The sequence below is a fragment of the Acanthochromis polyacanthus genome, chromosome 14, assembly GCF_021347895.1.
Source record: "Acanthochromis polyacanthus isolate Apoly-LR-REF ecotype Palm Island chromosome 14, KAUST_Apoly_ChrSc, whole genome shotgun sequence".
NCBI classification, from domain to species: Eukaryota; Metazoa; Chordata; class Actinopteri; family Pomacentridae; genus Acanthochromis; species Acanthochromis polyacanthus.
The window spans coordinates 29,144,711-29,165,984 of NC_067126.1; the positions used below are offsets into that span (position 1 = coordinate 29,144,711).

The 21,274-nt window shown below is 44.3% G+C and overlaps 1 protein-coding gene across 4 annotated transcripts in view; it reads left to right on the plus strand.

Moving 5' to 3' along the window:
* The window catches only part of si:ch211-45c16.2 (mitogen-activated protein kinase kinase kinase 13), a 39,646-nt gene extending 18,593 nt beyond the window's left edge, over nt 1-21,053 (plus strand). Inside the window, exons 1-14 of one of the 4 annotated variants that reach the window (XM_022196161.2) lie at nt 1,739-2,035; nt 9,789-10,498; nt 11,475-11,658; nt 11,804-11,995; nt 12,763-12,921; nt 13,045-13,203; nt 13,325-13,433; nt 13,653-13,762; nt 13,906-14,022; nt 14,499-14,642; nt 14,896-15,658; nt 15,751-15,821; nt 16,045-16,336; nt 17,740-21,053. In XM_022196161.2, coding sequence (XP_022051853.2) covers nt 9,856-10,498; nt 11,475-11,658; nt 11,804-11,995; nt 12,763-12,921; nt 13,045-13,203; nt 13,325-13,433; nt 13,653-13,762; nt 13,906-14,022; nt 14,499-14,642; nt 14,896-15,658; nt 15,751-15,821; nt 16,045-16,336; nt 17,740-17,841 — 3,045 coding nt within the window. In that variant the 5' untranslated portion in view covers nt 1,739-2,035; nt 9,789-9,855 and the 3' untranslated portion in view covers nt 17,842-21,053. Of the gene's footprint in view, nt 1-1,738; nt 2,036-5,003; nt 5,111-9,788; nt 10,499-11,474; nt 11,659-11,803; nt 11,996-12,762; nt 12,922-13,044; nt 13,204-13,324; nt 13,434-13,652; nt 13,763-13,905; nt 14,023-14,498; nt 14,643-14,895; nt 15,659-15,750; nt 15,822-16,044; nt 16,337-17,739 lie in introns of those variants that run through there. The other 3 variants (XM_022196160.2, XM_051958859.1, XM_022196159.2) reach the window with 3 other exon arrangements.
* The last annotated feature ends 221 nt before the right edge of the window (nt 21,054-21,274 follow it).

Sequence of the window (21,274 nt, forward strand, 5' to 3'; positions counted from 1 at the left end):
TGATCTAGAATGCCAACAACTCTGCATACAAGGTATGAGGTAGGCTGACTGGTCCTGTGGTGGAGTCACAGCAACACTGAACCCCTGAAACCCTCATAGAATTGTCTTTGAGCTACTCGTCTTTGGCATGCTGTTCCATGAAAAACCTAAGTTCAAAATAATGTTATTTTCATAAAAAAAACCTCTTTATTCTACATGTCTCATTAATAAGTTGCTCTACCATCTGCAAGGACCAAAAGTAAGAGTGAAACATTAACACCATTACCAAAAAAACACAGAAGAGCGTCTACTTTCTTCCATCATCTGAGGAAAAAAGAACCTGACCAAGGAACTGCTGTGCCATTTCTAAAAGGTCCATAATTTGGTCTGGTTCAGCTCTGCCAACACAACAAGACAAGCACAAAATTAAAATCGTAATAACTGGCAGAGCGCATCACTGGGACCGACCTCCCCTCCCTCCAGGCCCAGAACATGTCCAGAGTCAGGAAACTAGCTGAGAGAATCATAAGGAATCCCTCACACGCTGCAGACAGCCTGTTCAGACTCCTTCCCTCTGGCAGGGACAAGAACTTCCCCACATGAGAGCAGTTTGATCATCTTAACTACATGCAACACCAATAACATGTGCAATATATTTACCAAGCCTTACACTGATTGACAAACTAGACAGGGAGCGCAGTGTAATATCACCTTAAAGGCACGTGTCAATGTGTTACTTGCTTGGTGTGTTTTTCCTATAAGATCATGTCGTGTTTCTGATGTAAACTAGGACTACTGCTGTAGGATCACTATAAACAATGTGTACTTGGCCAGTGAAGCTAATGTTGTCAACAAATGGCCAAGAAGGTTATGCTGTTTGAGTTTGTATTATGTTAGCTGTGCTTGTGCTGTAATGACATTGGAGTGGAATCTCAGTAGACATCACAAAACACTGACTTTTTGTTGAACCAATCACTAGTTTAATCAGCTAAAGTTTATCCACCACAAAATAGTACAGTTTGGATCCACTTTCTAATAAGATGGTATTTATAAAGGATTTATGTGTTGCAAATCCTGACTTCAGTGTAGTGAATAAATGATTAAAAAAATTCTTGACCAAACCACAAGCATTGTTTTGGAGAAGGGCAGAGAAGAGAACAGCAGCATCAGGCTTCTAATTCAACTTATGAATCTTATCTTATAGTGGTAACTGTAATCTTTAACATTATCTGGTCATTTTTTTCTTTTTGCCCATCATGCCATTTAAAATTCTTTCAATAGAGAGGATATGTTGTTGCCTCATTTGAAACTGGAGCTTTTGTGATGCCACGACACGTAACCGTGAAGATGTTTTGCAAGATATTTCAAGGACTGCAGAGTCTAACGCTGCATGGAAGTGTTTTGCCACAAGTAAATACTTCATGTCCGCAGTTAATACAGCCTGCAGTCATGTGTGTTGTTGATACAATTGGCATGGAAAGAACTGATTACTGATTTGGTACAAAGGGATTTTCTCTTGTGCAGAAACGGTCTGTCCTACTTACAGAGACGCCACCGCAGCCTAACCTGCTGTTCCCAGCTGGTGCTGCTTTGAAATACATCCCCCTCCTCCGCCTCCTCCTGCTGCCGCTCCATCTCTCCTCCTCTGCCTTCCTCTTCATCTCTCTTCGCTCCTCCTCTCTGAGTCTGTGCAGAAAGCTCCACCTCCTCCAGCCTCCCCCAGCCTCACCTCCCCCACCTCCGCTGCTCTTTGAGCCGCGTCCTCCCTGCGTCAGACGGCTCCATTCATGAAAAGTGTGACGTGAGCAGGTCTTCAGCGACCCGGTGACGATGCCGCCCACCCACTCACAGCCCAGGTGCTGCGGGAGTTAGAGGAATGTCTGTCATTCTCCAGCCTCTGTCTCCCTCGTTTTTTCCCCCCTTTCTCTTTTTTCTCGCCGTTTTCTCTCGCATCCCGGCCACCAGTTCAGTCTTCCTCAACCGGCTTTCGTTTTTCTTTTTGTTTCATCTCTGCCTCAGAGCTGAGAAAGGACCATGAATCTGAGCTCTGTCTGCTGTGAGTAATCTGCTGATGCTGTGTCTTTGCCGTTCATCTGAGTGGAAGCAGTGTGATGTGCTGGTACTTCTTCTTTTTTCTCGCCCGTGGTTTTAATTTTTCTGTCTGGCAATTTGCAATTCATCTTTTATTCTACATTACATGTCTGCAAGGAGACATTCCCGTATGTGTGTGGTTGTTTGCATGTGGATCAGATGTCAGTGTTTGTTCAGTGGCAGTGGTGCAGGAGTGTGTTGAGCGGCCATGCGTCGGTGCGTGCAGGAGCTATTTTAAGCTCAGCTGTGACGCTGCTGCTGCTGCTTTTTGATGCAGTACTTCTCTGTGCCCTCTGAAGGACAGGTGGAGATGTAGGTAAACGTATAGGCCAGCAGAACCCGCCCACCGCCTCTCCATTTTTGCTACCGAATGAAACAAACACATTCTCTAAGGCACGCTGGTGGTCAGAGATGACAGACTTTTCTGGGACACGTGTTTCATGTACAGCCACGGGCAGTCCAGTGTGTGCACATACACAAATCACATTGACTTTTCCTCCACCGCCGTCCCACAGCCTCTTATTAAACCCAAATTAACTCGACCTCTGTCATGTTTGATGTCCGTATGCCCGCTTCACCATCTTTGACTTCGTCTCTGCATCCTCATCCATCTCTCTATTTACTTGGCAGCTGGAGAGCGCGCTGTGTGTGCCCACCTCTGTCCTCTGCTACTAAGCATGTTTATGTAACTACACAGGATGAGTAGCCAGCAGCCGGGCTTTAGAGGAGAGCTAGAGGAGGAGGAGGGGTGGAGGAGGGGAGAGATCCATCCATCCATCCGTTTTTTAAAAAACAAACAAACTGCAAATTCATGTCTGTGAGGGGTTTGCCATTTGAGTTTTCTCCAGAGTGTCTGACTTTACTTCCTGGGGTGGATTTACTATTTAGTTTAACATGCATATTGGGTTTTTTTAAGAGCAAGCAGGGATAGTATGAAGCCAGGAGCTAACAGTAGCGCTAATGTGTATTGATTTCTTGGCTTTCTGCTGTGGCAGAGACTGTCTTTAGGCAGAAGAAAAAAAAGATGCAGTACAACACCCACTTGCTCCCATTAGATTCACATGCCCCACTTTTTTCCTCTTCTTGCTCTGTAGCGTTGTGTATTTTCATATTGCGGCCATTAAAACGGTGTCAGTCACAGCCAGTCTCCTGCAATATGCGTGTTTGTCTGTTGTGTCACTTTTTTGTGTGTCTGTCTCTCTCGTTGTTGTTGTTGTTGGCGGGCCGGCCAGGCCGTCCCTATTAAAAGAGCACAAGGAATTGTTGTGGCAGCAGCTGCTCTGGTGTGCAGTGCTGTGAGTGCGTTTGTCTCTGTGTGCTGCTGTCTCCTGGTCGTGCAGGGCAGACGGGCCCAGTTCACATGGAGCCGGCTCCTCTTGTGTCCTTTGTTGTCGCTCTGGGAGTCTTTCCCATTCGAGCGTGGTCGGTACAGTATCATGCCGCAAGCAGCCACAGTAGCAGCAGAATGGCCGTTTCTCTCTGTCTCTCTGTTTTGTCTCTCTCTCATTCATTTTTTTCTCTGCTCTCACTCTCTCTGTTTTCCTGCAAGAACATTCTCCTCCATATCGTCCTCATTCACAGCCCCTCCGCGTCCTTTTCTGTCTCCCTAATCTGCTGTTTCTTCCTCCACTTTTCTCTGAGCCAGTCTCTCTCTCCACTGTCTCCTTGGCCCAACCGTCCCTCTCTGTCTGTTTCAATTCATCATCTATCCGGATGGATCTGGTTAATAGTCATAAATAGAGCCTCTGTAAAGCCTTATTGTGAAGCATCACTGGGAGCAAGAAGTCTGCTTGGCTAAAAAGGGCTGATATAGATGCTTTGTAGAGTTTTTCAGAGCTGAGTTGCAGGTCTGAGGCTGTGTGTCTAGGTTGCATTGCTGGCTGCAGCCTCACTGAGAGGTTGGAGAATGAAGCTGGAGGGAGACTGTGTGACGTTTCGATGGCGCACACTCTTTTCTTCAGTTATTTATTTTCTCAGATTCTGGCTGGTACCAGCTGAGGCTATTTGAGGCGCAAGTGCTGTGTGTGTGTTTGGAGTGCTAATGATTCACAGCCATGTTAATTCTGTATCTGACATTTAGTGTATTCCTCCAGAACATGTTGGTCAAGTGGGATCTGGGAGGTGTGAACTCGTTGAACTCGCTGACAAACCAGGCACACAACATTTCTGGTATGTTTTTACGCACTCTTTCATCCTCCGTCAGCTCTCTCAGGCGGTTTCATTCATCCACCTGACCGCCTTCCCCCCCTCACTGACCGGACATATTACACATGATCCCACCTGGCACTTTCCCTGTGGCTTCAGCAGCAGCTTTGACCTTGTTCCTGTGTCCCCAGCAACACCAGTCAAACCCCGAACAGGCAGGTAAGCAGGCGAGGATTATTGTTCTGTGCCCTGCTTTCCCCTCCAGCCATCGGCAGGTATTTAAGTCAGCCCAGGTGAGTCACCAGAGGGAATCAAAATATGAAGAAGGAAGGATTAAAGGGAAATGTCAGCCATGTGACGGCAGATGCCTGAACGCTGTGCCAGAATTTGTTTATTTTTCCCTCCACCGCTGTCCCCACACCGGCAGATTATTACTTTCACCCACCTACAGCAGGCTGTCCAATCCCCGCTGGCAGGACTCGTGACCATGGGAGCGAGGGAAAGCTGATTTAGACATCGGCCCACATTCCGACAATCAAATCAGGGCTGGGCGGTTCGGTTTGGCAGAGTCACATTTCTGAAGGGTTTGTCTACGTGATGAGCATATTGCAAAATATCTTATAGTTTCGTCCGCTTCAACAGCAAGAAAAGAAATCTGTGTGCACATTTCCATTTCATAACACTGTTTACTCACACGGCAAACACCATCCCCAAAAGTCCATAGTCTGCATTGGCTTGGGAAACAAGTGCAGATATCAAAATTCAGCTGTTCAACTGTGACCCAGAATAACAGAGACGATCACATGCTCAGTGGAGACTAGCGCTGCTCTCACCATCTGTTTTTCACTCTGTTTCAAGAGAGGAGGTCAGGAGGGATGGAAACGTTGCGGTGCAGGTATTTAGCTTTCCTAAAAGAAATGAGCTCTCCAGGATGCTATCTGTGAAAGAGTTTGAGTCATATAAGCCTTTGCCTTTACGATTTCAGAACAGTCTGTCTCTTTTTTAAAGTGCCAGACAGGTGTTTAGTCTCCAGTGTGAAGAGTGAAGCCAAAAACGTATAAATACCACAGATTTTTTGCATGGTTTGTGACTCCTCATTTTAAATACAGTTAGAGAGCCAATATTGTTGTTATTTAATCAAAAACTACTGTGCTTTCCCCGTGTGACCGGCTTTGTGGTTACAACAGAGGCCTTCGGGCTTTTTGGTCTCCCCAAACCAAGCCTTGGATGAGATTGAGTGTGACTGGTAGCAGAAGGTCAGGATGGATGCTGTGTTGACATGGTAACGTGTAAATGATGAGGTGGGATAGGGGCTAAATTAGTTCTTTGTTGATGGCGCAGCTGTCACCTGAAGGGAGGTTCCCCCTGTGGGTCCCAGCAGGGCTTCTCTTAATGAGGAGCAGAGTGATGGAGTCACAGATGACACCGCTGCTGCCACTGCTGATGAGCTTGCGAGTGTGAAGAGAACGTGCATGTCTGTTTGGGTTAAAGGCGTCTCTGGTGCTGCATTCATATTTCGTGGACGGTCCAGCTGCTTTTGCAAAGCGGCGCCGCATTGAAACCCAATCGAAAACAAGCATACTGGCTTTTGCTGAGTGATACAACAAAAAAACTGCCTTCCCCAGTGGATTGCTGGGAGTAGTGGGATTATTGGATCTTGCCAGACACGCCCCGGGCATGTGTGTGTGTGTGTGTGTGTGTGTGTGTGTGTGTGTGTGTGTGTGTGTGTGTGTGTGTGTGTGTGTGTGTGTGTGTGTGTGTGTGTTGTGCGAGCATGTGTGTTCCCTGAACCTGATCCCCCTGCACCACCAGCTGCTGTGTGCACATACACTCACATATGGATTGGTACCATAACAACTGCAGAGAGGCCTTTATCTGCTAATACTGCTCCACGCCTTTAATTATACATCTACATACTAAAAATATACATAGGATAATGCACTGTGTTATTGGCGGTTGACATTAGGTCGCCTTTAGAGAGGCAAGAAATGAGAGGAAGTATGTAGAGGATAAATGGAGGGGGAGGGCTGAATAGGGTCTGTGTTTGTACAAGCATGTCTCTAGAGCCCTGTAGAGGGATTAAAGGATCAGCCCCTGATAATTTCTCTCTTTTTCTCTCCCTCCCTTTTGTAGCTCTCTCTTTCTTCATTTTATTCAATCTGCTGAATATGTGCATTGTGTCCTTCTCTAAGGCAATATTGACTGTTTTTTTTAACATCACAGGGACGGTCAGTGTGTCCTTTTACCCTTTCACAATCACTTTCGGAAAGTCCTGTAAATAAATGACCGTGTAAATGAAACCCTGGGCCCTTCTTGATCAGGCACAGACATTATTCATGGGATTCTATGCCCATAGAGATCTTCCATTAGAGATTAATGGAAGAGAGCAAGTAGTCCGTTTCCTATTCTTGGTGTCAGATAAAGATGCAAAACTCAATCCAGCTTCCGACTGTTAGGAGAGTGATTTATAAAAAGTTGAAAGGCGTCAGATTTTCTGTCAGGCTGTGCTCCGTGGTCATTATTCAGGCGAGATAATTGTGGCGTGTGAGTTGGGTTGTGGAGGTGTGCAGCCTCGGTTCTTCATGTGCGTGCTTCTAACCAGCCGACCACATCCGCCCACAGCGGCCCACGTCAGAAGCTCAGCTCTGAGAATCGTTTGTGAGGTGGAATTACAGTGTCGGCCTCTACTCACACAGCTCGTTTGTCTCTGCTGTGGAAGGGACGGATTTATTGGATACCTGAGAGAGCATTCTCTCCTTCCCCTGCACTCTCAGCAGCCTGCTTAGAGACAGGCCTGCATTATAGATGAGCTCCTGGCAGCCACCACACTCTCACAGCGCTCAGGTTACCCCCAGTAGATACACACAGATACAGTATGCATTTGCACAGACATGCAAGTGGCATCCGTGTGGACCAGTGAGTGCATTGCGGGCATTTATGTCTGATTTGAGCCCTGTCAGGATCCTTTATCACCACTGCTCCTGTTTGCTCATCTTTGTTCCACAGTTAAGTATGCAAAAAAAGCGAAATTCTAAATAACAAATGTGTGATTAAAATGCATTTTGGGGTCTGAAATCCAGACGGGGTGTTGTAGCTTTGTGGTGTTTCAGCAGAAAACCTATCTGCATCAGAGGGATCAGGGCTTGGTTGTACTTTGACCTATGCCAAGTGGAAGAGCTATGCGTTCATGCCAAAGCTCTCTGTAGAGGGCAACATAAACCAAGTGTGATTTGACTGGACTCCATTACTGTCCTCTCTCCTTTAGGAAACTTCCACGTAACACAGAGCCAACTCACCGCTCTGCCTCTCCGTCACCTCCCTCGTGGACTTTGATCTCCTGTACACAAACTGTACAGCCTCTCACTGTGTCCCTCTCTCTGTTTTCTACTGCCTCCTCAAACTAGATTATTAGATTTCTGAGGCTACTTTCTCATGGGTTTAAAATGGAAGACAAAAAAAGCTCAAGTATCATATGCATAGCAATTGATTCACTGCTATGTGCTGTTTTGGGGGGTTTTTTGTGCCAAAATTGGTAAACGAGCACAGTCAGTCTGTGGATAAATGGCCATCTGTTTGTCGAAAACACAGTGTGTGATACACTTGCAACAAATTAAAGTCCCAGCGTGTAAGATTTGAACATTTTTGGCTTTGGCAGCTCTAGTGGCCGTGCTGGAAAAGACACTGTGGCTTCAGCGCTGCACAGAAACGCACCTCAACACAAACAGATCTGGCCTAGGGACACTGATGTGAAGGGCAGACAGACGTGCATACTGTAGACTCTGTTATCTTTGAGATTATACAATTTTTCTACAAACACAACCATGTACTGCCAGGATATATGATCTAAGATGTAATCAGCCTAAGTACTGCATAGAAGTGGCTGTAAACTGTACTGTTAGGTAGAGCTAGCGATGTCCTTGGTAGAATGAATAGCATTTTTTTATTAACATTGATCCATTTAGAACAAATCTAGCAGCAATGTGTGGTGGAACAAATGGAGATCTACTTCATCCAAAAACATTCAAAGATAAAAACGCAGATATTCTCTATTTATTTTATGATCACTATATCACATAAAAAAGAACTATTTTTTTTTCTGCTTGTGAATTATAGCACTGTTTAACAGAATTTTGTTTTTGTCCAAAATTAATTAAAGAGACAAACAATTGTCCATAAGATGACGTGTTTCTTTAATAGTAAAAACAGTAACTGCAGTTTATTTTTGACTCCAGCAACAAACAACATCCTGCTGCCATTTTGCCAGGTTCTGTTAGGTTCTGCATATTTTTTGTTTCTGTGCTGCTTACAAGAATTTTAAACCCAATGTTATCATGCATAAAGTGAGACTTTCTACTGCTTTACTGATAGTGATCCTTCAGTTTCCCTTGAGCAGTCAGGTTCATTTTTACCAGTGAATCTGTGTACATATATACTCTAAATATGAAGGGTTTGCATTAGCTGCTGGAGCTGGATTTCTTTCTATCATGTGACCACACTTCCACAATCGTCTAATTACACCTGAGTGAGTTTAATTCACAGATGAAGACTGTGAAATATGGTTTGTTGGCTCAGAAAAAGCTAGTAGGTGGAACTTGTCATTGTGCATCGTCCCTGTTCTTGTGTTTGCTGTTCAGCCTGTTCAGCTTCAGGTGAACAAGGTTGTCGGCACTGAGGTCAGTAAAAATTTGGATTTTTGCCTCAGGCTTTTGTGGACAGTGGAGACACGTAGATTTGGACAATATAAATTTATCAGTGGATAGTGGCAGCTTTCATGTTTAAATCACTGCATGTATAACACAGATTATACTTTCTGGTTATATCTTGACTTTTCTGGATTTTTATTTTATTGAGTTGTCCAAACATTTACACTCTTGTCTTCTACATACAGGAAATGTATCACAGCAGAGAATTACATATGTCTTGACAGAGAATGTGTCTATGATGTTATTTTGTCTCGTCTTGTCTTGCTTTTTCCTGGTTATTCTGTAACTCAAGGAATTCAATCATATTTGCAGCTGCCTGGTGCTGTGGTGGCCATGGCTGATGTTGCTGATTTAAACAGTGAGAATGGGCTGTTCGTGCCAGATGTCTTGCGCTCAGCAGTCCTAATACACAGCAAGACCTTTAATCCCTTCTATACTGTTAGTGCATCACAGAGATCATAGAAAAGCCTTAGCTGTGCGTGCGGAACAGCCTTAGTCCGACTGTTTCCCATAAGTTTCCGGGAATTGTATTATTTGTGTTTATCCTGCAGTGTCTTTTATTCAGTAATTATGTCTGTAATTCACTGATTTAAAGCCTCTCTGGTATTCTGACATCCTTCGCTCTGCTGTGTTTGCAGTTCATCGCTAAAAATAATCATTATTTTAAGCTTCCTCAGTCCCAGAGAGGAAATTTGAGGATTGCATTTCTCTTTCTGGAAGTAATAGTCTACAGTTGTTATCATGTTTTTGCTAAAGGTGACTACAATTACATAAATGGATTTAACCGCTTTTCATTTTAATCAGCATTTCACTTTTGATATACATTATATATTAATTAACCCTTCTGTCTTTCTTGTTCTGTCTCTGCAGGTGACTTTCAGTATTCAGACAACCCACTGTGTTAGGACGTGTCCCTCTCATCATCACTGGGCAGCCCATGCACATGCACGACACCATGGGTAGCTCCCCCGAGGTGCTCTCGTGGACTTCTTGCCCTAGTCTGCTGGTGGGCAAGCTGAAGGAGGAGCTGAAACTCACTGTGGTTGGGGACGCCATGAAGAAATCAAACTCGCCCAATTCCCAACCTCAGCCTCCTCAGGCTCCTCTCTCTAATTTACCTCCTCAGATTATCACAGACCTCGCCCCGCCGACACACCTGCCCGTTCCCCTGCAGACGCTGCAGACTCCTGGTCAGGATGAGGAGTCTGTGTTGGGAGGTATTAGCCCAGCGAACACGGTTTTGAGTGTGGACTCCACACGGAGCGAAGGCGGACACTTTGACAACAGCGTGTTGCAGCTGCAGGAACAAGAGCACGAGGAAGCCGGGTCGCCGGCGTCCTGTGAACATGGAGGGTGTGGCAGTGGCATGGACGAACAGACAGGAGACGGGGACTGTCCCGTGGACCACAATGGAGAGGGGAGACCGAGCCACCCGCATCACCCTGATGACATCAAGCTGCACTTCCAGAGAGCAGGGCCTGGATCAGGGGGCTTCTTGGAGGGACTGTTTGGTTGTCTTCGGCCTGTCTGGAACATCATTGGGAAGACGTACTCGACTGAATACAAGCTACAGCAGCAAGGTTAGCTCTGGGTTTCACCTCTCTGCTTGGCATTATGTTAACAAGCTAAGTCCTCTGAGTTTACTTCAAGTGTCACTGCCTCTTTAAGACTTCTCAGACACAAACTAAACATTCCTTCCTGCTTCTCCTAATGTATTCGGAAGCTGTAATTGAATAGTCATTCTTAGCTTCACCATATTGCCGTTGTGAGTGAAGCTGCACAGCTGTCAGTTTGAATTGAGGTCACAGTAAAGGTAGACTCACCTTGCTGCAGGGCTGCCTGTGCAGGATGGACACGCAGGCTACAGGATACAAGCCGAGGTCAGACAGAACTGGGCTAGGGTGTGTGGTTGGTCAGCCTCGCAGTGGGTTAGAGGTTTTAGCAGCACAGCTTCTCCTCTGCATTCTCTTTCCAAAACCACATAACGAGGACGGTAGAGCAGATGACTCACTGTTTGAATATCTAAGACATTTATAGCTTCTTGCACTTGGCTTTAGGTTTGTTTTTTCTCAATATGGCGTAGTGATACAAATACTAGTGTTTACTTTGTGAGTTGTTGCTGTGTTACGTAGTTGTACCTTTGATAAATACTATTCCTCTGAGTTACCAGGTTCAAAAAGGAAAGATAAGACTGGAAAAGATTCAGCACATTGTGGTTTGTAACACTGGTTTTCCTTCTGGATAGAGTTTCACTTTGTAAAGAAGTAGTTGAACGTTTCAGTTTGTTTGTGCCTTAAACCTGCAAGTTATAACATGTTAATTAGTGAGAGTAGGCAGATTTTGTTTCCTTCTGTTTCCAGCCTTTATGTGAAGCCTCTCAAGTCGTACTTATGCAGATTTGAGAGTAGTATGAGGGTATCAATATTTAGCAAATGCACGTCTGAAGAGAAAATGAGACAGCAGACAGACATAAAACATCCTAAATATCATATTTACGTCACAAAGTTACAGGATATAGTTGTCATATTGATGAAATGCAATTTCCCTGATTTCCAGACATGTGGGAGGTTCCGTTTGAGGAGATTTCAGAGTTGCAGTGGCTGGGCAGCGGCGCACAGGGAGCTGTCTTCTTGGGAAAGTTCCGCTCTGAGGAGGTGGCCATTAAGAAAGTGCGAGAGCAGAAGGAGACGGACATTAAACACTTGCGAAAACTGAAGCATCCCAATATCATCAGCTTCAAGTAAGTCTGCAACCTGCTGCCCTTCTGTGTTATCTGATGTTGGCTCGTTGTTGTCAGCTATAGAAGCTATGATGGAGTCCCTGTTTTCATGGTCGAGAGGCACCGAGTTTGTGTTTGTATTTAAATGTGTTTTCCTCTGTCCCAGGGGTGTGTGCACCCAGGCACCTTGCTACTGCATCATCATGGAGTACTGTGCACAGGGCCAGCTGTATGAGGTGCTGAGGGCAGGGAGGAAAGTGACCCCCAGACTGCTGGTGGACTGGGCCTCGGGCATCGCCAGCGGCATGAACTACCTACACCTGCACAAGATCATCCACAGAGATCTCAAGTCTCCCAAGTAAGCTTCCTGATTAGCTAATATTGTCTGACAAAAACCTTTGTTTCACCTTGAAAGACTAATGACATAGGAGGATCACTGGGATCAAATTTTAAAAATATTGCTGTATGTATTTATTGGAAAGAAGCTAACGGTTTCCTGGTTAGTTAAGTCATGCAGCAGCACATGCATGCAGTCGTCACACTCTTAAAAGCTGATCTAGAAAGCCCCGTGAAAAAGCTCAGCAGCTTTGGTCAAAAATTCTGAAACCACGGCAGCAACAACAATTCATCCTTTCAGGCCTAGAGAGTCTGACATTAACTCAAATGTCACTTTTCAAAATGACTAAAACCTAGTTGTCTTTTAAGAGTAAGACAAAGTGTTCTGTCACTCTTGTTCTCCTGCCTCGTCCTCTGCACACTGTAGCCCTGTTCCTCTAATCAATATCATCATGCCGCAGCACTGCCAAACACTGTATTAGTCAGCAGAATGATAGCAGGCTGAATGTGCTGGAAAGGTCACTCTCATTTGGCTAATGGGGTGATTCAGATGCCGAAATGTGCTTCTGTAACAGCAGAGTCTTTTTGGCTTAAAGACTGATTCTAAGTGCTACAAAAAAGCTCATACCCCTTAAAACCAGTAGAATTTTACAGACAAAACTTCATCATCAGTCTGAATGGTCTGACCCAGGTCAGTTTACCCCATAATGTTGATGCTGCCTGGCTTTGATATGGCTTTGTCTGCTTTTTTTTTTTCAAAACTAAATGTTTTCTGTGTGTGTGTTTTAGTGTTTTGGTCACCCACAGCGACACTGTGAAAATCTCTGACTTTGGAACGTCCAAAGAGCTCAGTGACAAAAGTACAAAGATGTCCTTTGCGGGAACAGTGGCATGGATGGCTCCAGAAGTGATAAGAAATGAGCCTGTGTCTGAAAAAGTAGACATCTGGTGAGTAGTAACACGCCATTTGTTTGAAAAAAATGTTTAAGGAAATGCTGATATTTTAAGAGTCATTGGGTGATTTTGCCATAGTTTTGATGAGACCTGTCTATCTTTATTTTTGCGTTGCAGGTCATTTGGTGTTGTGTTATGGGAACTGCTTACCGGAGAGATTCCCTACAAAGATGTTGACTCTTCTGCCATCATTTGGGGTGTTGGCAGTAACAGTCTTCACCTTCCTGTTCCCTCCACCTGCCCAGACGGGTTTAAAATCCTTATGAAGCAAACATGGTGAGTATCCATATAACTTAACTCTAATATTCACATGTTAAGTGAAAATAAACATCTTTGCCCACCACACCTATGAAAGGTTTGAGTGTTTTTGTGCTACATTTATCCTCCTTGATTCCAGGCAAGGCAAGCCCAGGAATCGGCCTTCTTTTCGTCAGATTCTCCTACATCTCGACATTGCCTCTGCTGATGTTCTAGGAGCTCCTCAGGAGACCTACTTCAAGTCTCAGGTTCAGACTTTGAGCAATGTGAACAAATCACTTTTACTCTGTAAACGTCACAGTGAGCCATACGCTGCTTTTTTCAAGATATATTTGATTTGGTATGCAGTGGAAAAAAACACTACAAAACCCTGTATTTTTATGTTTATTTGCTTGAGGTAATATTGTTTTCCCCACCATACCGTTGATAGCACTCAGCATTTTTGACTGTGTCTATCCACATTGCAGGCCGAATGGAGGGAGGAAGTGAAGAAGCATTTTGAGAAGATCAAAAGCGAAGGCACTTGCATCCACAGGCTGGACGAGGAGCTGATCAGACGCAGGAGGGATGAACTCAGGTGTGTTAGCAAAGAGAGCACGAGAGATCATCAAAGTGATAGTAAACATGTTGCCTGCTCATAGGAGACAGTCAGACCTGCTGCTGATTTGTGCAGAAGTTTTTTGGAGTGAACATTTGGCTTCGTTATCTGTACCGCCTCAGGCATGCACTGGACATCCGGGAGCATTATGAGAGGAAACTGGAGAGAGCCAACAACCTCTACATGGAGCTCAGCGCCATCATGCTGCAGCTGGAAGTCCGAGAGAAGGAACTGATGAAGTATGTAGATAAACATTTTATCACAGAAGCCATGGTTGTGCTTTACTTTCGTTCTGCTTCTTTCCTCGTGGTCGGGATTTACCAGTTGCCACTTCACCACTATTTTCTCCTTCTCAGATGCTTTTCCAGTAACAGATACTTTAGTGATGCTTCACAACACAACTGAAAGAATGTTCAGCTTTAGAACAACAGAAGCTTTTCACAAGAACAATGGGGCAGTTTGAAAAATATCACATTTGTTTTTTAGAAAGCCTTTTTACCTTTCATTTTTACTTCTTAGAATCTTGTTTGTACTCAAGACAGAAATAAATGAAAGTCTCTCTGGGTGTCATGATTTCTCTTCACCAGCTTTTTCCACCTTACTTATTTACTGTGTTCTAGAAGTTGGATTAATGGGAGCATAAATCTTTGTAGAAGATGAAAGTAACCAGTGTTTGGTATTATGTAACTACAAACTAATTCTGCTGTCACTGTAGGAGAGAGCAAGCAGTGGAGAAGAAGTATCCCGGGACCTACAAGCGTCACCTGGTCCGACCAATTGTCAGGTCCAACGCTGTAGAGAAGCTCATCAAGAAGAAAGGAAGCATTTCACATAAACCTGGCATGCCTCCTACCAAAAGGTCAGAGCTTGAGCTAACTAACCAGCTATCTGTCAAAGATAATCCATGTTTCATCTGTTATATACCAATTAGTATTTAGATTCGTCTAGACAGGATCTGCAGGCAGCTGAGACACTTATCTAGTGACAGCTATTAGTACAGTAAGATCAGTTATTACTTGCTCTGATAAGTTTCACTTGAAGAAATACAAGGACAATGGAATTAACTTAGATACGCTAAATTTATGCTGCCAAATGTGATTAATTTCTTACAGGCCAGACTTGCTTCGCTCTGATGGCATCCCCAGCGTTGACCCTCTCCCTTCCCCCTCACCTCTGTCTGCCAGCCCAAAGGTCTCCACGCCTCCTGGCAAAGCCCGCTACCGAAGCAAGCCTCGTCACCGCCGCGCCAACAGCAAAGGCAGCCACAGTGAGTTCTCCGCCGTGCTAAAACCTGTCATTGGGGCACCGGAGGACACCCAGTCTCTCCAGGAGCAGACGTTCCACCATCACCACCATCACCACCACCACCTCCCACCCACCGAGGGGCCATTTCTCCCCCTGAAAGGTCGTGAGGAGGCTGTTGTCAACTGTGCCAACAACCTGCGCTACTTCGGCCCCGCTGCCGCCCTCCGTAGCCCCCAGACTGATCACATGCAGCGCCGTGTTTCTGGCTCCAGCCCTGACCTTATTTCCACTGCTATGGATGCAGACACGCGACAACGGACTTCATCCACCAGCTCCAATCCTGTACCAGGTGCTGGTGCTGGTTCTTTATGTCCCTGCTGCCAGGCTCACCCCTTCCCCGGCTGCCTACACTGTCAGGAGACCCCTCCTGCATCAAACCACCCAGAGTTGCCCCATTACTCCTTGCTTAACACCCAAGAAACCACCCAGTCTTCTTCAGGGGTGCCCAACAAAGATACAGCCTCGGATGGAGAGGGAACAAAGAAGACTGAGCCACAAGAACAGGATGCGTCCCAACAGACACACACCCTGCCCACTGCGCTGCCCCGCACTCTCAGGCCGCTCAGGAAGGTGAGTGCAATCGGCAGCCAAACATCAGCGAGTGTGTGATGTGTGTTTGTGTTAAAGGAACTCTTTGACAGCTGCAATTGCTTCTCTTGCAGGGTGGTGATGAGTCATCTGAAGAAGAAGAGGGAGAGGTGGATAGTGAAGTGGAGTTTCCAAGGAGACAGAGGTAAAATGCAGTTGGTCATTTAGTTTACAAGCTTGACATCAAACTACGTTGCAAAGCTGTTACATCATCTGGTGCAACAAAAGAAAATAATCTTTACCACATCTTAACCAAAATATTGACAAATCCCAAATGTAGTGAACTAAATGTGAACCACTAGTCTACAGGGTGAATGCTGAAAGAAATCAGCTTCAAGAAGATTCATTTTTCCTCTGCTCCCACACAGACCTCATCGCTGCATGAGCAGCTTCCAGTCCTACTCCACCTTCAGTTCAGAGAACCTGTCAGTGTCTGACGGGGAGGAGGGGAACACCAGTGACCACTCACACAGCGGACCCCTGGAGAGGATGAGCGCCAGTCAGGAGGAGCACCTGGATGAGCTGCTGTCGCACACACCAGACATCCCCATTGACATCTCCACCCAGTCAGACGGCCTCTCTGACAAGGAGTGTGCTGTCCGCAGAGTGAAGACACAGATCTCACTGGGAAAACTGTGCTCTGATGAACACAGCTATGAGGTCAGTGCTGTGGATGTGTGTGGATTTCTAGCTGTGTTTGCAGTGTAGCTCTTGTGATGGCAAATGTCTGTCTGGCAGTTAGTCTGTCCATTACTTTGTCCTGACAGATTTCAACAGCTTTGAAAAAAATCATATTCTCAAAGACGTTTGTAGTTCCGGACCATATATTCTACTGATTTTAACACTCTGAACCTCAAACCTTTTCTGAGCTTTTCTTTGTCACTCACTGTGGGTTCATTTACACTTCACTATAAAGCCCTGCACCTCTATGGAAACAACACAACCATGTAAACCAACCAAGTAAAGAGCACTCAAAATGTGTTTTGTGCAGTATAATAACGTTATAATGCCATAAATCTATTTTTTTTTTAAATGAAACAGGTAGTTTTTTTAGTTTTATTTTATAAAATTTGAAAAAAAAATGTAATCAACAGGCACACATTTTTCCGAGTACCCCAAAGTGTTACAGGTATTGGAAATAATGATGGCTATGTACATACTATAGATATTTTACCATTTAGATTTATTATGTTTCCATACTTGTCCCCTATCTGCTCTGTGTAAATGCAGCCTGCAGTTCATCTGAACAATCCCTGAATTTTTGTCACGTGAGTGTTGGTTACAGCCGAGTCACTAATGACTATCTGGTTGCACGAAGGAGCAAAATGTTTTTCATTTCTTTACGTGCTGCAGTGAAATGTCACAATTTTAAGCTTGGATGTATGTGGTCAACTTTTTCAATGGAGTGGTCAAATAATGTCAGAAAATTGAAAATTAATTTCTTACCTATGTTTTTACAGTTTCTGGCTCAGGTAAATAGTATATATTTTATGCATTTAAAAAAAAGACAACACGCTTCTCAAGTAGATTATTTTCAAACAAGACAGGGTCATGAAAAATACTTGTGAAACAATCTCATAAGCTTCAGCAGTACTTTGTGTTTTTGTGTAAATCTGCAGATGTTAGCTAACACACAAAACTATAATTGTGAATGTGGCAAGCATTGTACCTACTTATTATCAGTGTGTAAATGTCTTCTTTATACAGACCAAATTATTATTCAATTTGCAGCATAAATACAGAAACGCAATCAGTATTCGTGTGTGATCAGGTCAGTAAAACCTGCCACTTTGATGATAAATGAAAGCACTTTATAGTAATGTGGTTTTATTGTAGTTACTATAGATAAAAGGAGAAAAGCCTGAACAAGCAGGACTGTCATTACTTTACATTTACAAGAAACACCAATATTCATTTTTAATGTTTGTACAGTATCACACCCATCACACAATGCACAGAAAGATGGATTGCGGCTTTGTTCATTTATAAATGGTAGATAATAAAGCCATGCCTGATCGTGAATCTTTGTTAATGTTTCTGTGCATTTTCTTGTTTTCTCTTAGAACCCGCTCCAGTTCGGGGACTCGGACTGTGATTCATCAGAAGCCGAGTGCTCCGATGCCACAATTAGAAACAACAAAGTCGGGGCTCCTTCCTCGTGGTGAAACTCGCCCCAGGGCTCAGCTCTGTTTTTGCCTGGAGGGCCGTCATATTCCACTCTGCTCCGCAGAAAACACAGCAATAAGAGGACATCATTGTAAACAAAGCTCCCTATCGCAAAGTCCAATGTAATCTCTCCCAGAATCCCCCTTCCCCTTCCTCCATAAAACCCCACCCCTCCTCATCGAGCACAGCATCCAGGCAACCCATGGCAGGGATTCCCTTTTGAATGATAATGTACAGTAGATAGTTTAACATTCATAATTTATTTTTGTCTGAGTTTTGAAGGAAAATTCAGGACCTCTGTAAGTTTTCTGATCTGAACAGAGAAAAAAAATGACATTTTGAAACTAAGCATGGGCTACATGTGTGCTGGGAAGAGACTAAGACTGGGTAAGGATGATAATGAGAGACAAAATGCGTTAAAGCGTTGATGTATTGGAGGCGGACAGCCAACAGTGGGGAGTCGCACAGCTGCAATAGTCGGTCTCTCAGGTGAGTGACCCAGACCAGGAGCGTCACTACAAGCCTTTATCTGGCTGCCGTTGCTTTCAACATATTGCTGTCTTGGAAGGAAATCCCCAAACAACAAGCAATCTCTCTTACCACAGTTCAACCAACCTGCTTTACTATGAGTTTACAGCGCCGAGCCCCAGTACCCCACCTCTTCCACTTCCATTCCGTCCCCTCTATGGCTAACATGGGGAACAAGGAGCTCATGGAAAACAGCGTGAACACCAGCATGAACAACCTGCCTCGCAACCGGACTTTCTCCCTCGCTAAAACCACCGTACGTGTCTCATCGTCGGAATCCCCCCATAGCTGTCAAAGCATGCCCCGTGCAGCTTGCAAAAAACGCAAAAGCTGCCCAAAGACTGCATGAAGTGGACAAACTAGAGATGAAGACTCAGCTGACAGCTAAGGAAAAAACAAAAAAACCTCTTCCTCTCTGAACCTGCTCATCTCTACGACACGTCATCATCATTCGCAATCAGATGTCACTACCAGACGGAGTTATCTGTATGTGTGTGGGTGTGAGTGGACACAAAGCCCCCTCCTCTCCATTTGACATTACAGTTTCAAGTCTCATCTCAGGATTGTTCGAGGACTGTGAAACTGGACAGGACCAATTATTGTGTGAAGGAATGTTCTTTGAGTGGCACATGTTATGGACCATGCAGGAATATTTGAAAAAGGTCTTACAGATAGCCTTGATGTTCAACCCTTTATTGCTGTAACGGACATTATTGTAATGTCGAGACCGTTTTAGTCGCGTTCCAGGTGCAGTATCCCATTTCTTGAAATCACTAGGTCCAGCGTGTCCCATATACCATTTTCTAGCAGGGTAATTTATACTGTCTGATGCATAATGTTCAAGAATGCTACTTATTTTCTGTGCTGTTGCAACTAGGACAGCAATAATATAAGTTGGCACTCAGGTGAGGAAGAAGGTGCTCGCTCAGGATCGGGGTTGTCTAGCTGGCTAGACACAGTGACTGGTGGCTAGAGGAGAGCAGCAAGTTTATTATAGAGGCTATATTTTTAAAATTGTCCCTTTTTTTAATGGACTTGCCTTCGCGGGGTTTGATGCTCAGGTTTTGTGTTGAAGATCAAGAGCCCGAGCAATATCAGCAGCCACTAGATGGTGACAGTTACACAGACTTATTTTGCCTTGTGTTATGTAAATGTCCTGGCACCATCTCACTAGTTTTTTAAACACATCAAGCTGATTTATCAGATGTTTCCCCCCAGTAACCATCCGAGTCCTAGAATCCCAGCAATATTACTTTTTTTCATCTGGTTGTCTTTGAAAAGGGATACTGCATCTGTGAGAGCTCTATTTTTCTTTAGCCCTGTTTGTCATCTACCTTGCTGATGTTGCAGTTGGGAAAAAAAAAACAGTCAGCCAGGGTTGAATCTACCAATAACGATTTCAAGATGTCAGACGGCTGAGATTCTGTGTGAGGAACATAAGCCAGAGACAAGGCCACGGAGCATTAAGCTGCTCTTGGCTTCCAGCGACCTCATCTCAGTGTTACTCCTGTATATAAACATCTGTAAATGTAATGTGACCCGTTTTTTGTCCTCTCTCTGTAACGTACCGCACAGCTCTGGCAAGGCCTCGCACTTCTGTCACTCGTGACCAGCTGACTGGTTGAAAATGAGCAGGAAATTCTTTAATCTACACTACATCAGTATTGAACACTGCAGGGGAGGGTATGAGTCGTAAAGCCGAGTAGCACAAGGTGAATCTAAAACTGTACTGATGGGTAAATGACCTTTTGCTCGAGAGCTTTGGAAAGGCTTCCATCTGATACTGAAAACAGCTGCTGCCTTTCCTCGAGCCTCCGTCTACCTTCTTCATTCTTGTTTACGTACGTGTGAAATAACCTAGTGTATCGTAATGACTGGGTAATCCGATCAAGCTGTTAATAACGTTGTCTTTCTGGCATATATCCTGTGAAGTATGATTGTGGTGAAGTTTTAATTTAATTTTATTTTTTTTCTTTGTAGCTGGCCTACATGATTATTGAATTAATTTATTTTTTGAATGACTGGTAAGATGTAGTGTTCTTTTTAATTTCGGCAGCTTCAGAAATGTCATGACCTATAATTTCTCCTGAAAAGTATTATTTAAAGGAAGCACAATGAAGTGGTATAGGAAGAGGACAGTATTTATATGGTAGAACAAAAGCATCGTCATATCATTTGACCCTGCAGGGGACCATTCATTGTTTAGATGATTATTATTGCGGGTGAAGTATTGAATTAGCAGACTTGACATCAGTAATTAGCAACGTCAAGCGTTCCCATCATAAGCTGCTAAGAATCACCTCCAACCGTAAGTCAGTCAGTGGACTGTCACAGCAGGGTAAATGAGATGTTAAGCCTGAAGGCACGTGTGATGCCGATTTCTCTACTTCTGCGGTGATCCTTTTCTTTTCAGTTTTAAACAAAAAAAAATACCATTTACTTACATCTGAACTTCTGTGAAACTGTCTCTCTAACTGTGGACATCATGTTGCCTCATCCCTTGTATCAGACATCTGTTTCTTTGTTACTCTCATTTCCAGCTCCCTTTCATGTCAGATGGCATTATGATCAACCAATCCTGTCAGTTTCCTGTATTATTCAGTGTACAGTGCAATGAGTATCTGGGAGAATAAAATCAGAGCAAACAACTGCATGGAATAAATGCTGATGTACTGTACCCAAACACTGCGGTCATTGCCGTTTTTTTTTTTACTCTGCACACAAGTTAATTGATAGAACAAGTTTAAAAAATGACGTATAGTCATATTTAGAATCAAATCATTTCACATAATTTGTAAAAAACTGTAGACTGGCGACCTGTCCAGGGTGTCCCCTGCCTTCGCCCGAGTCAGCTGGATAGGCTCCAGCACCCCCCGCGACCCTAGTGAGGATAAAGCGGTGTAT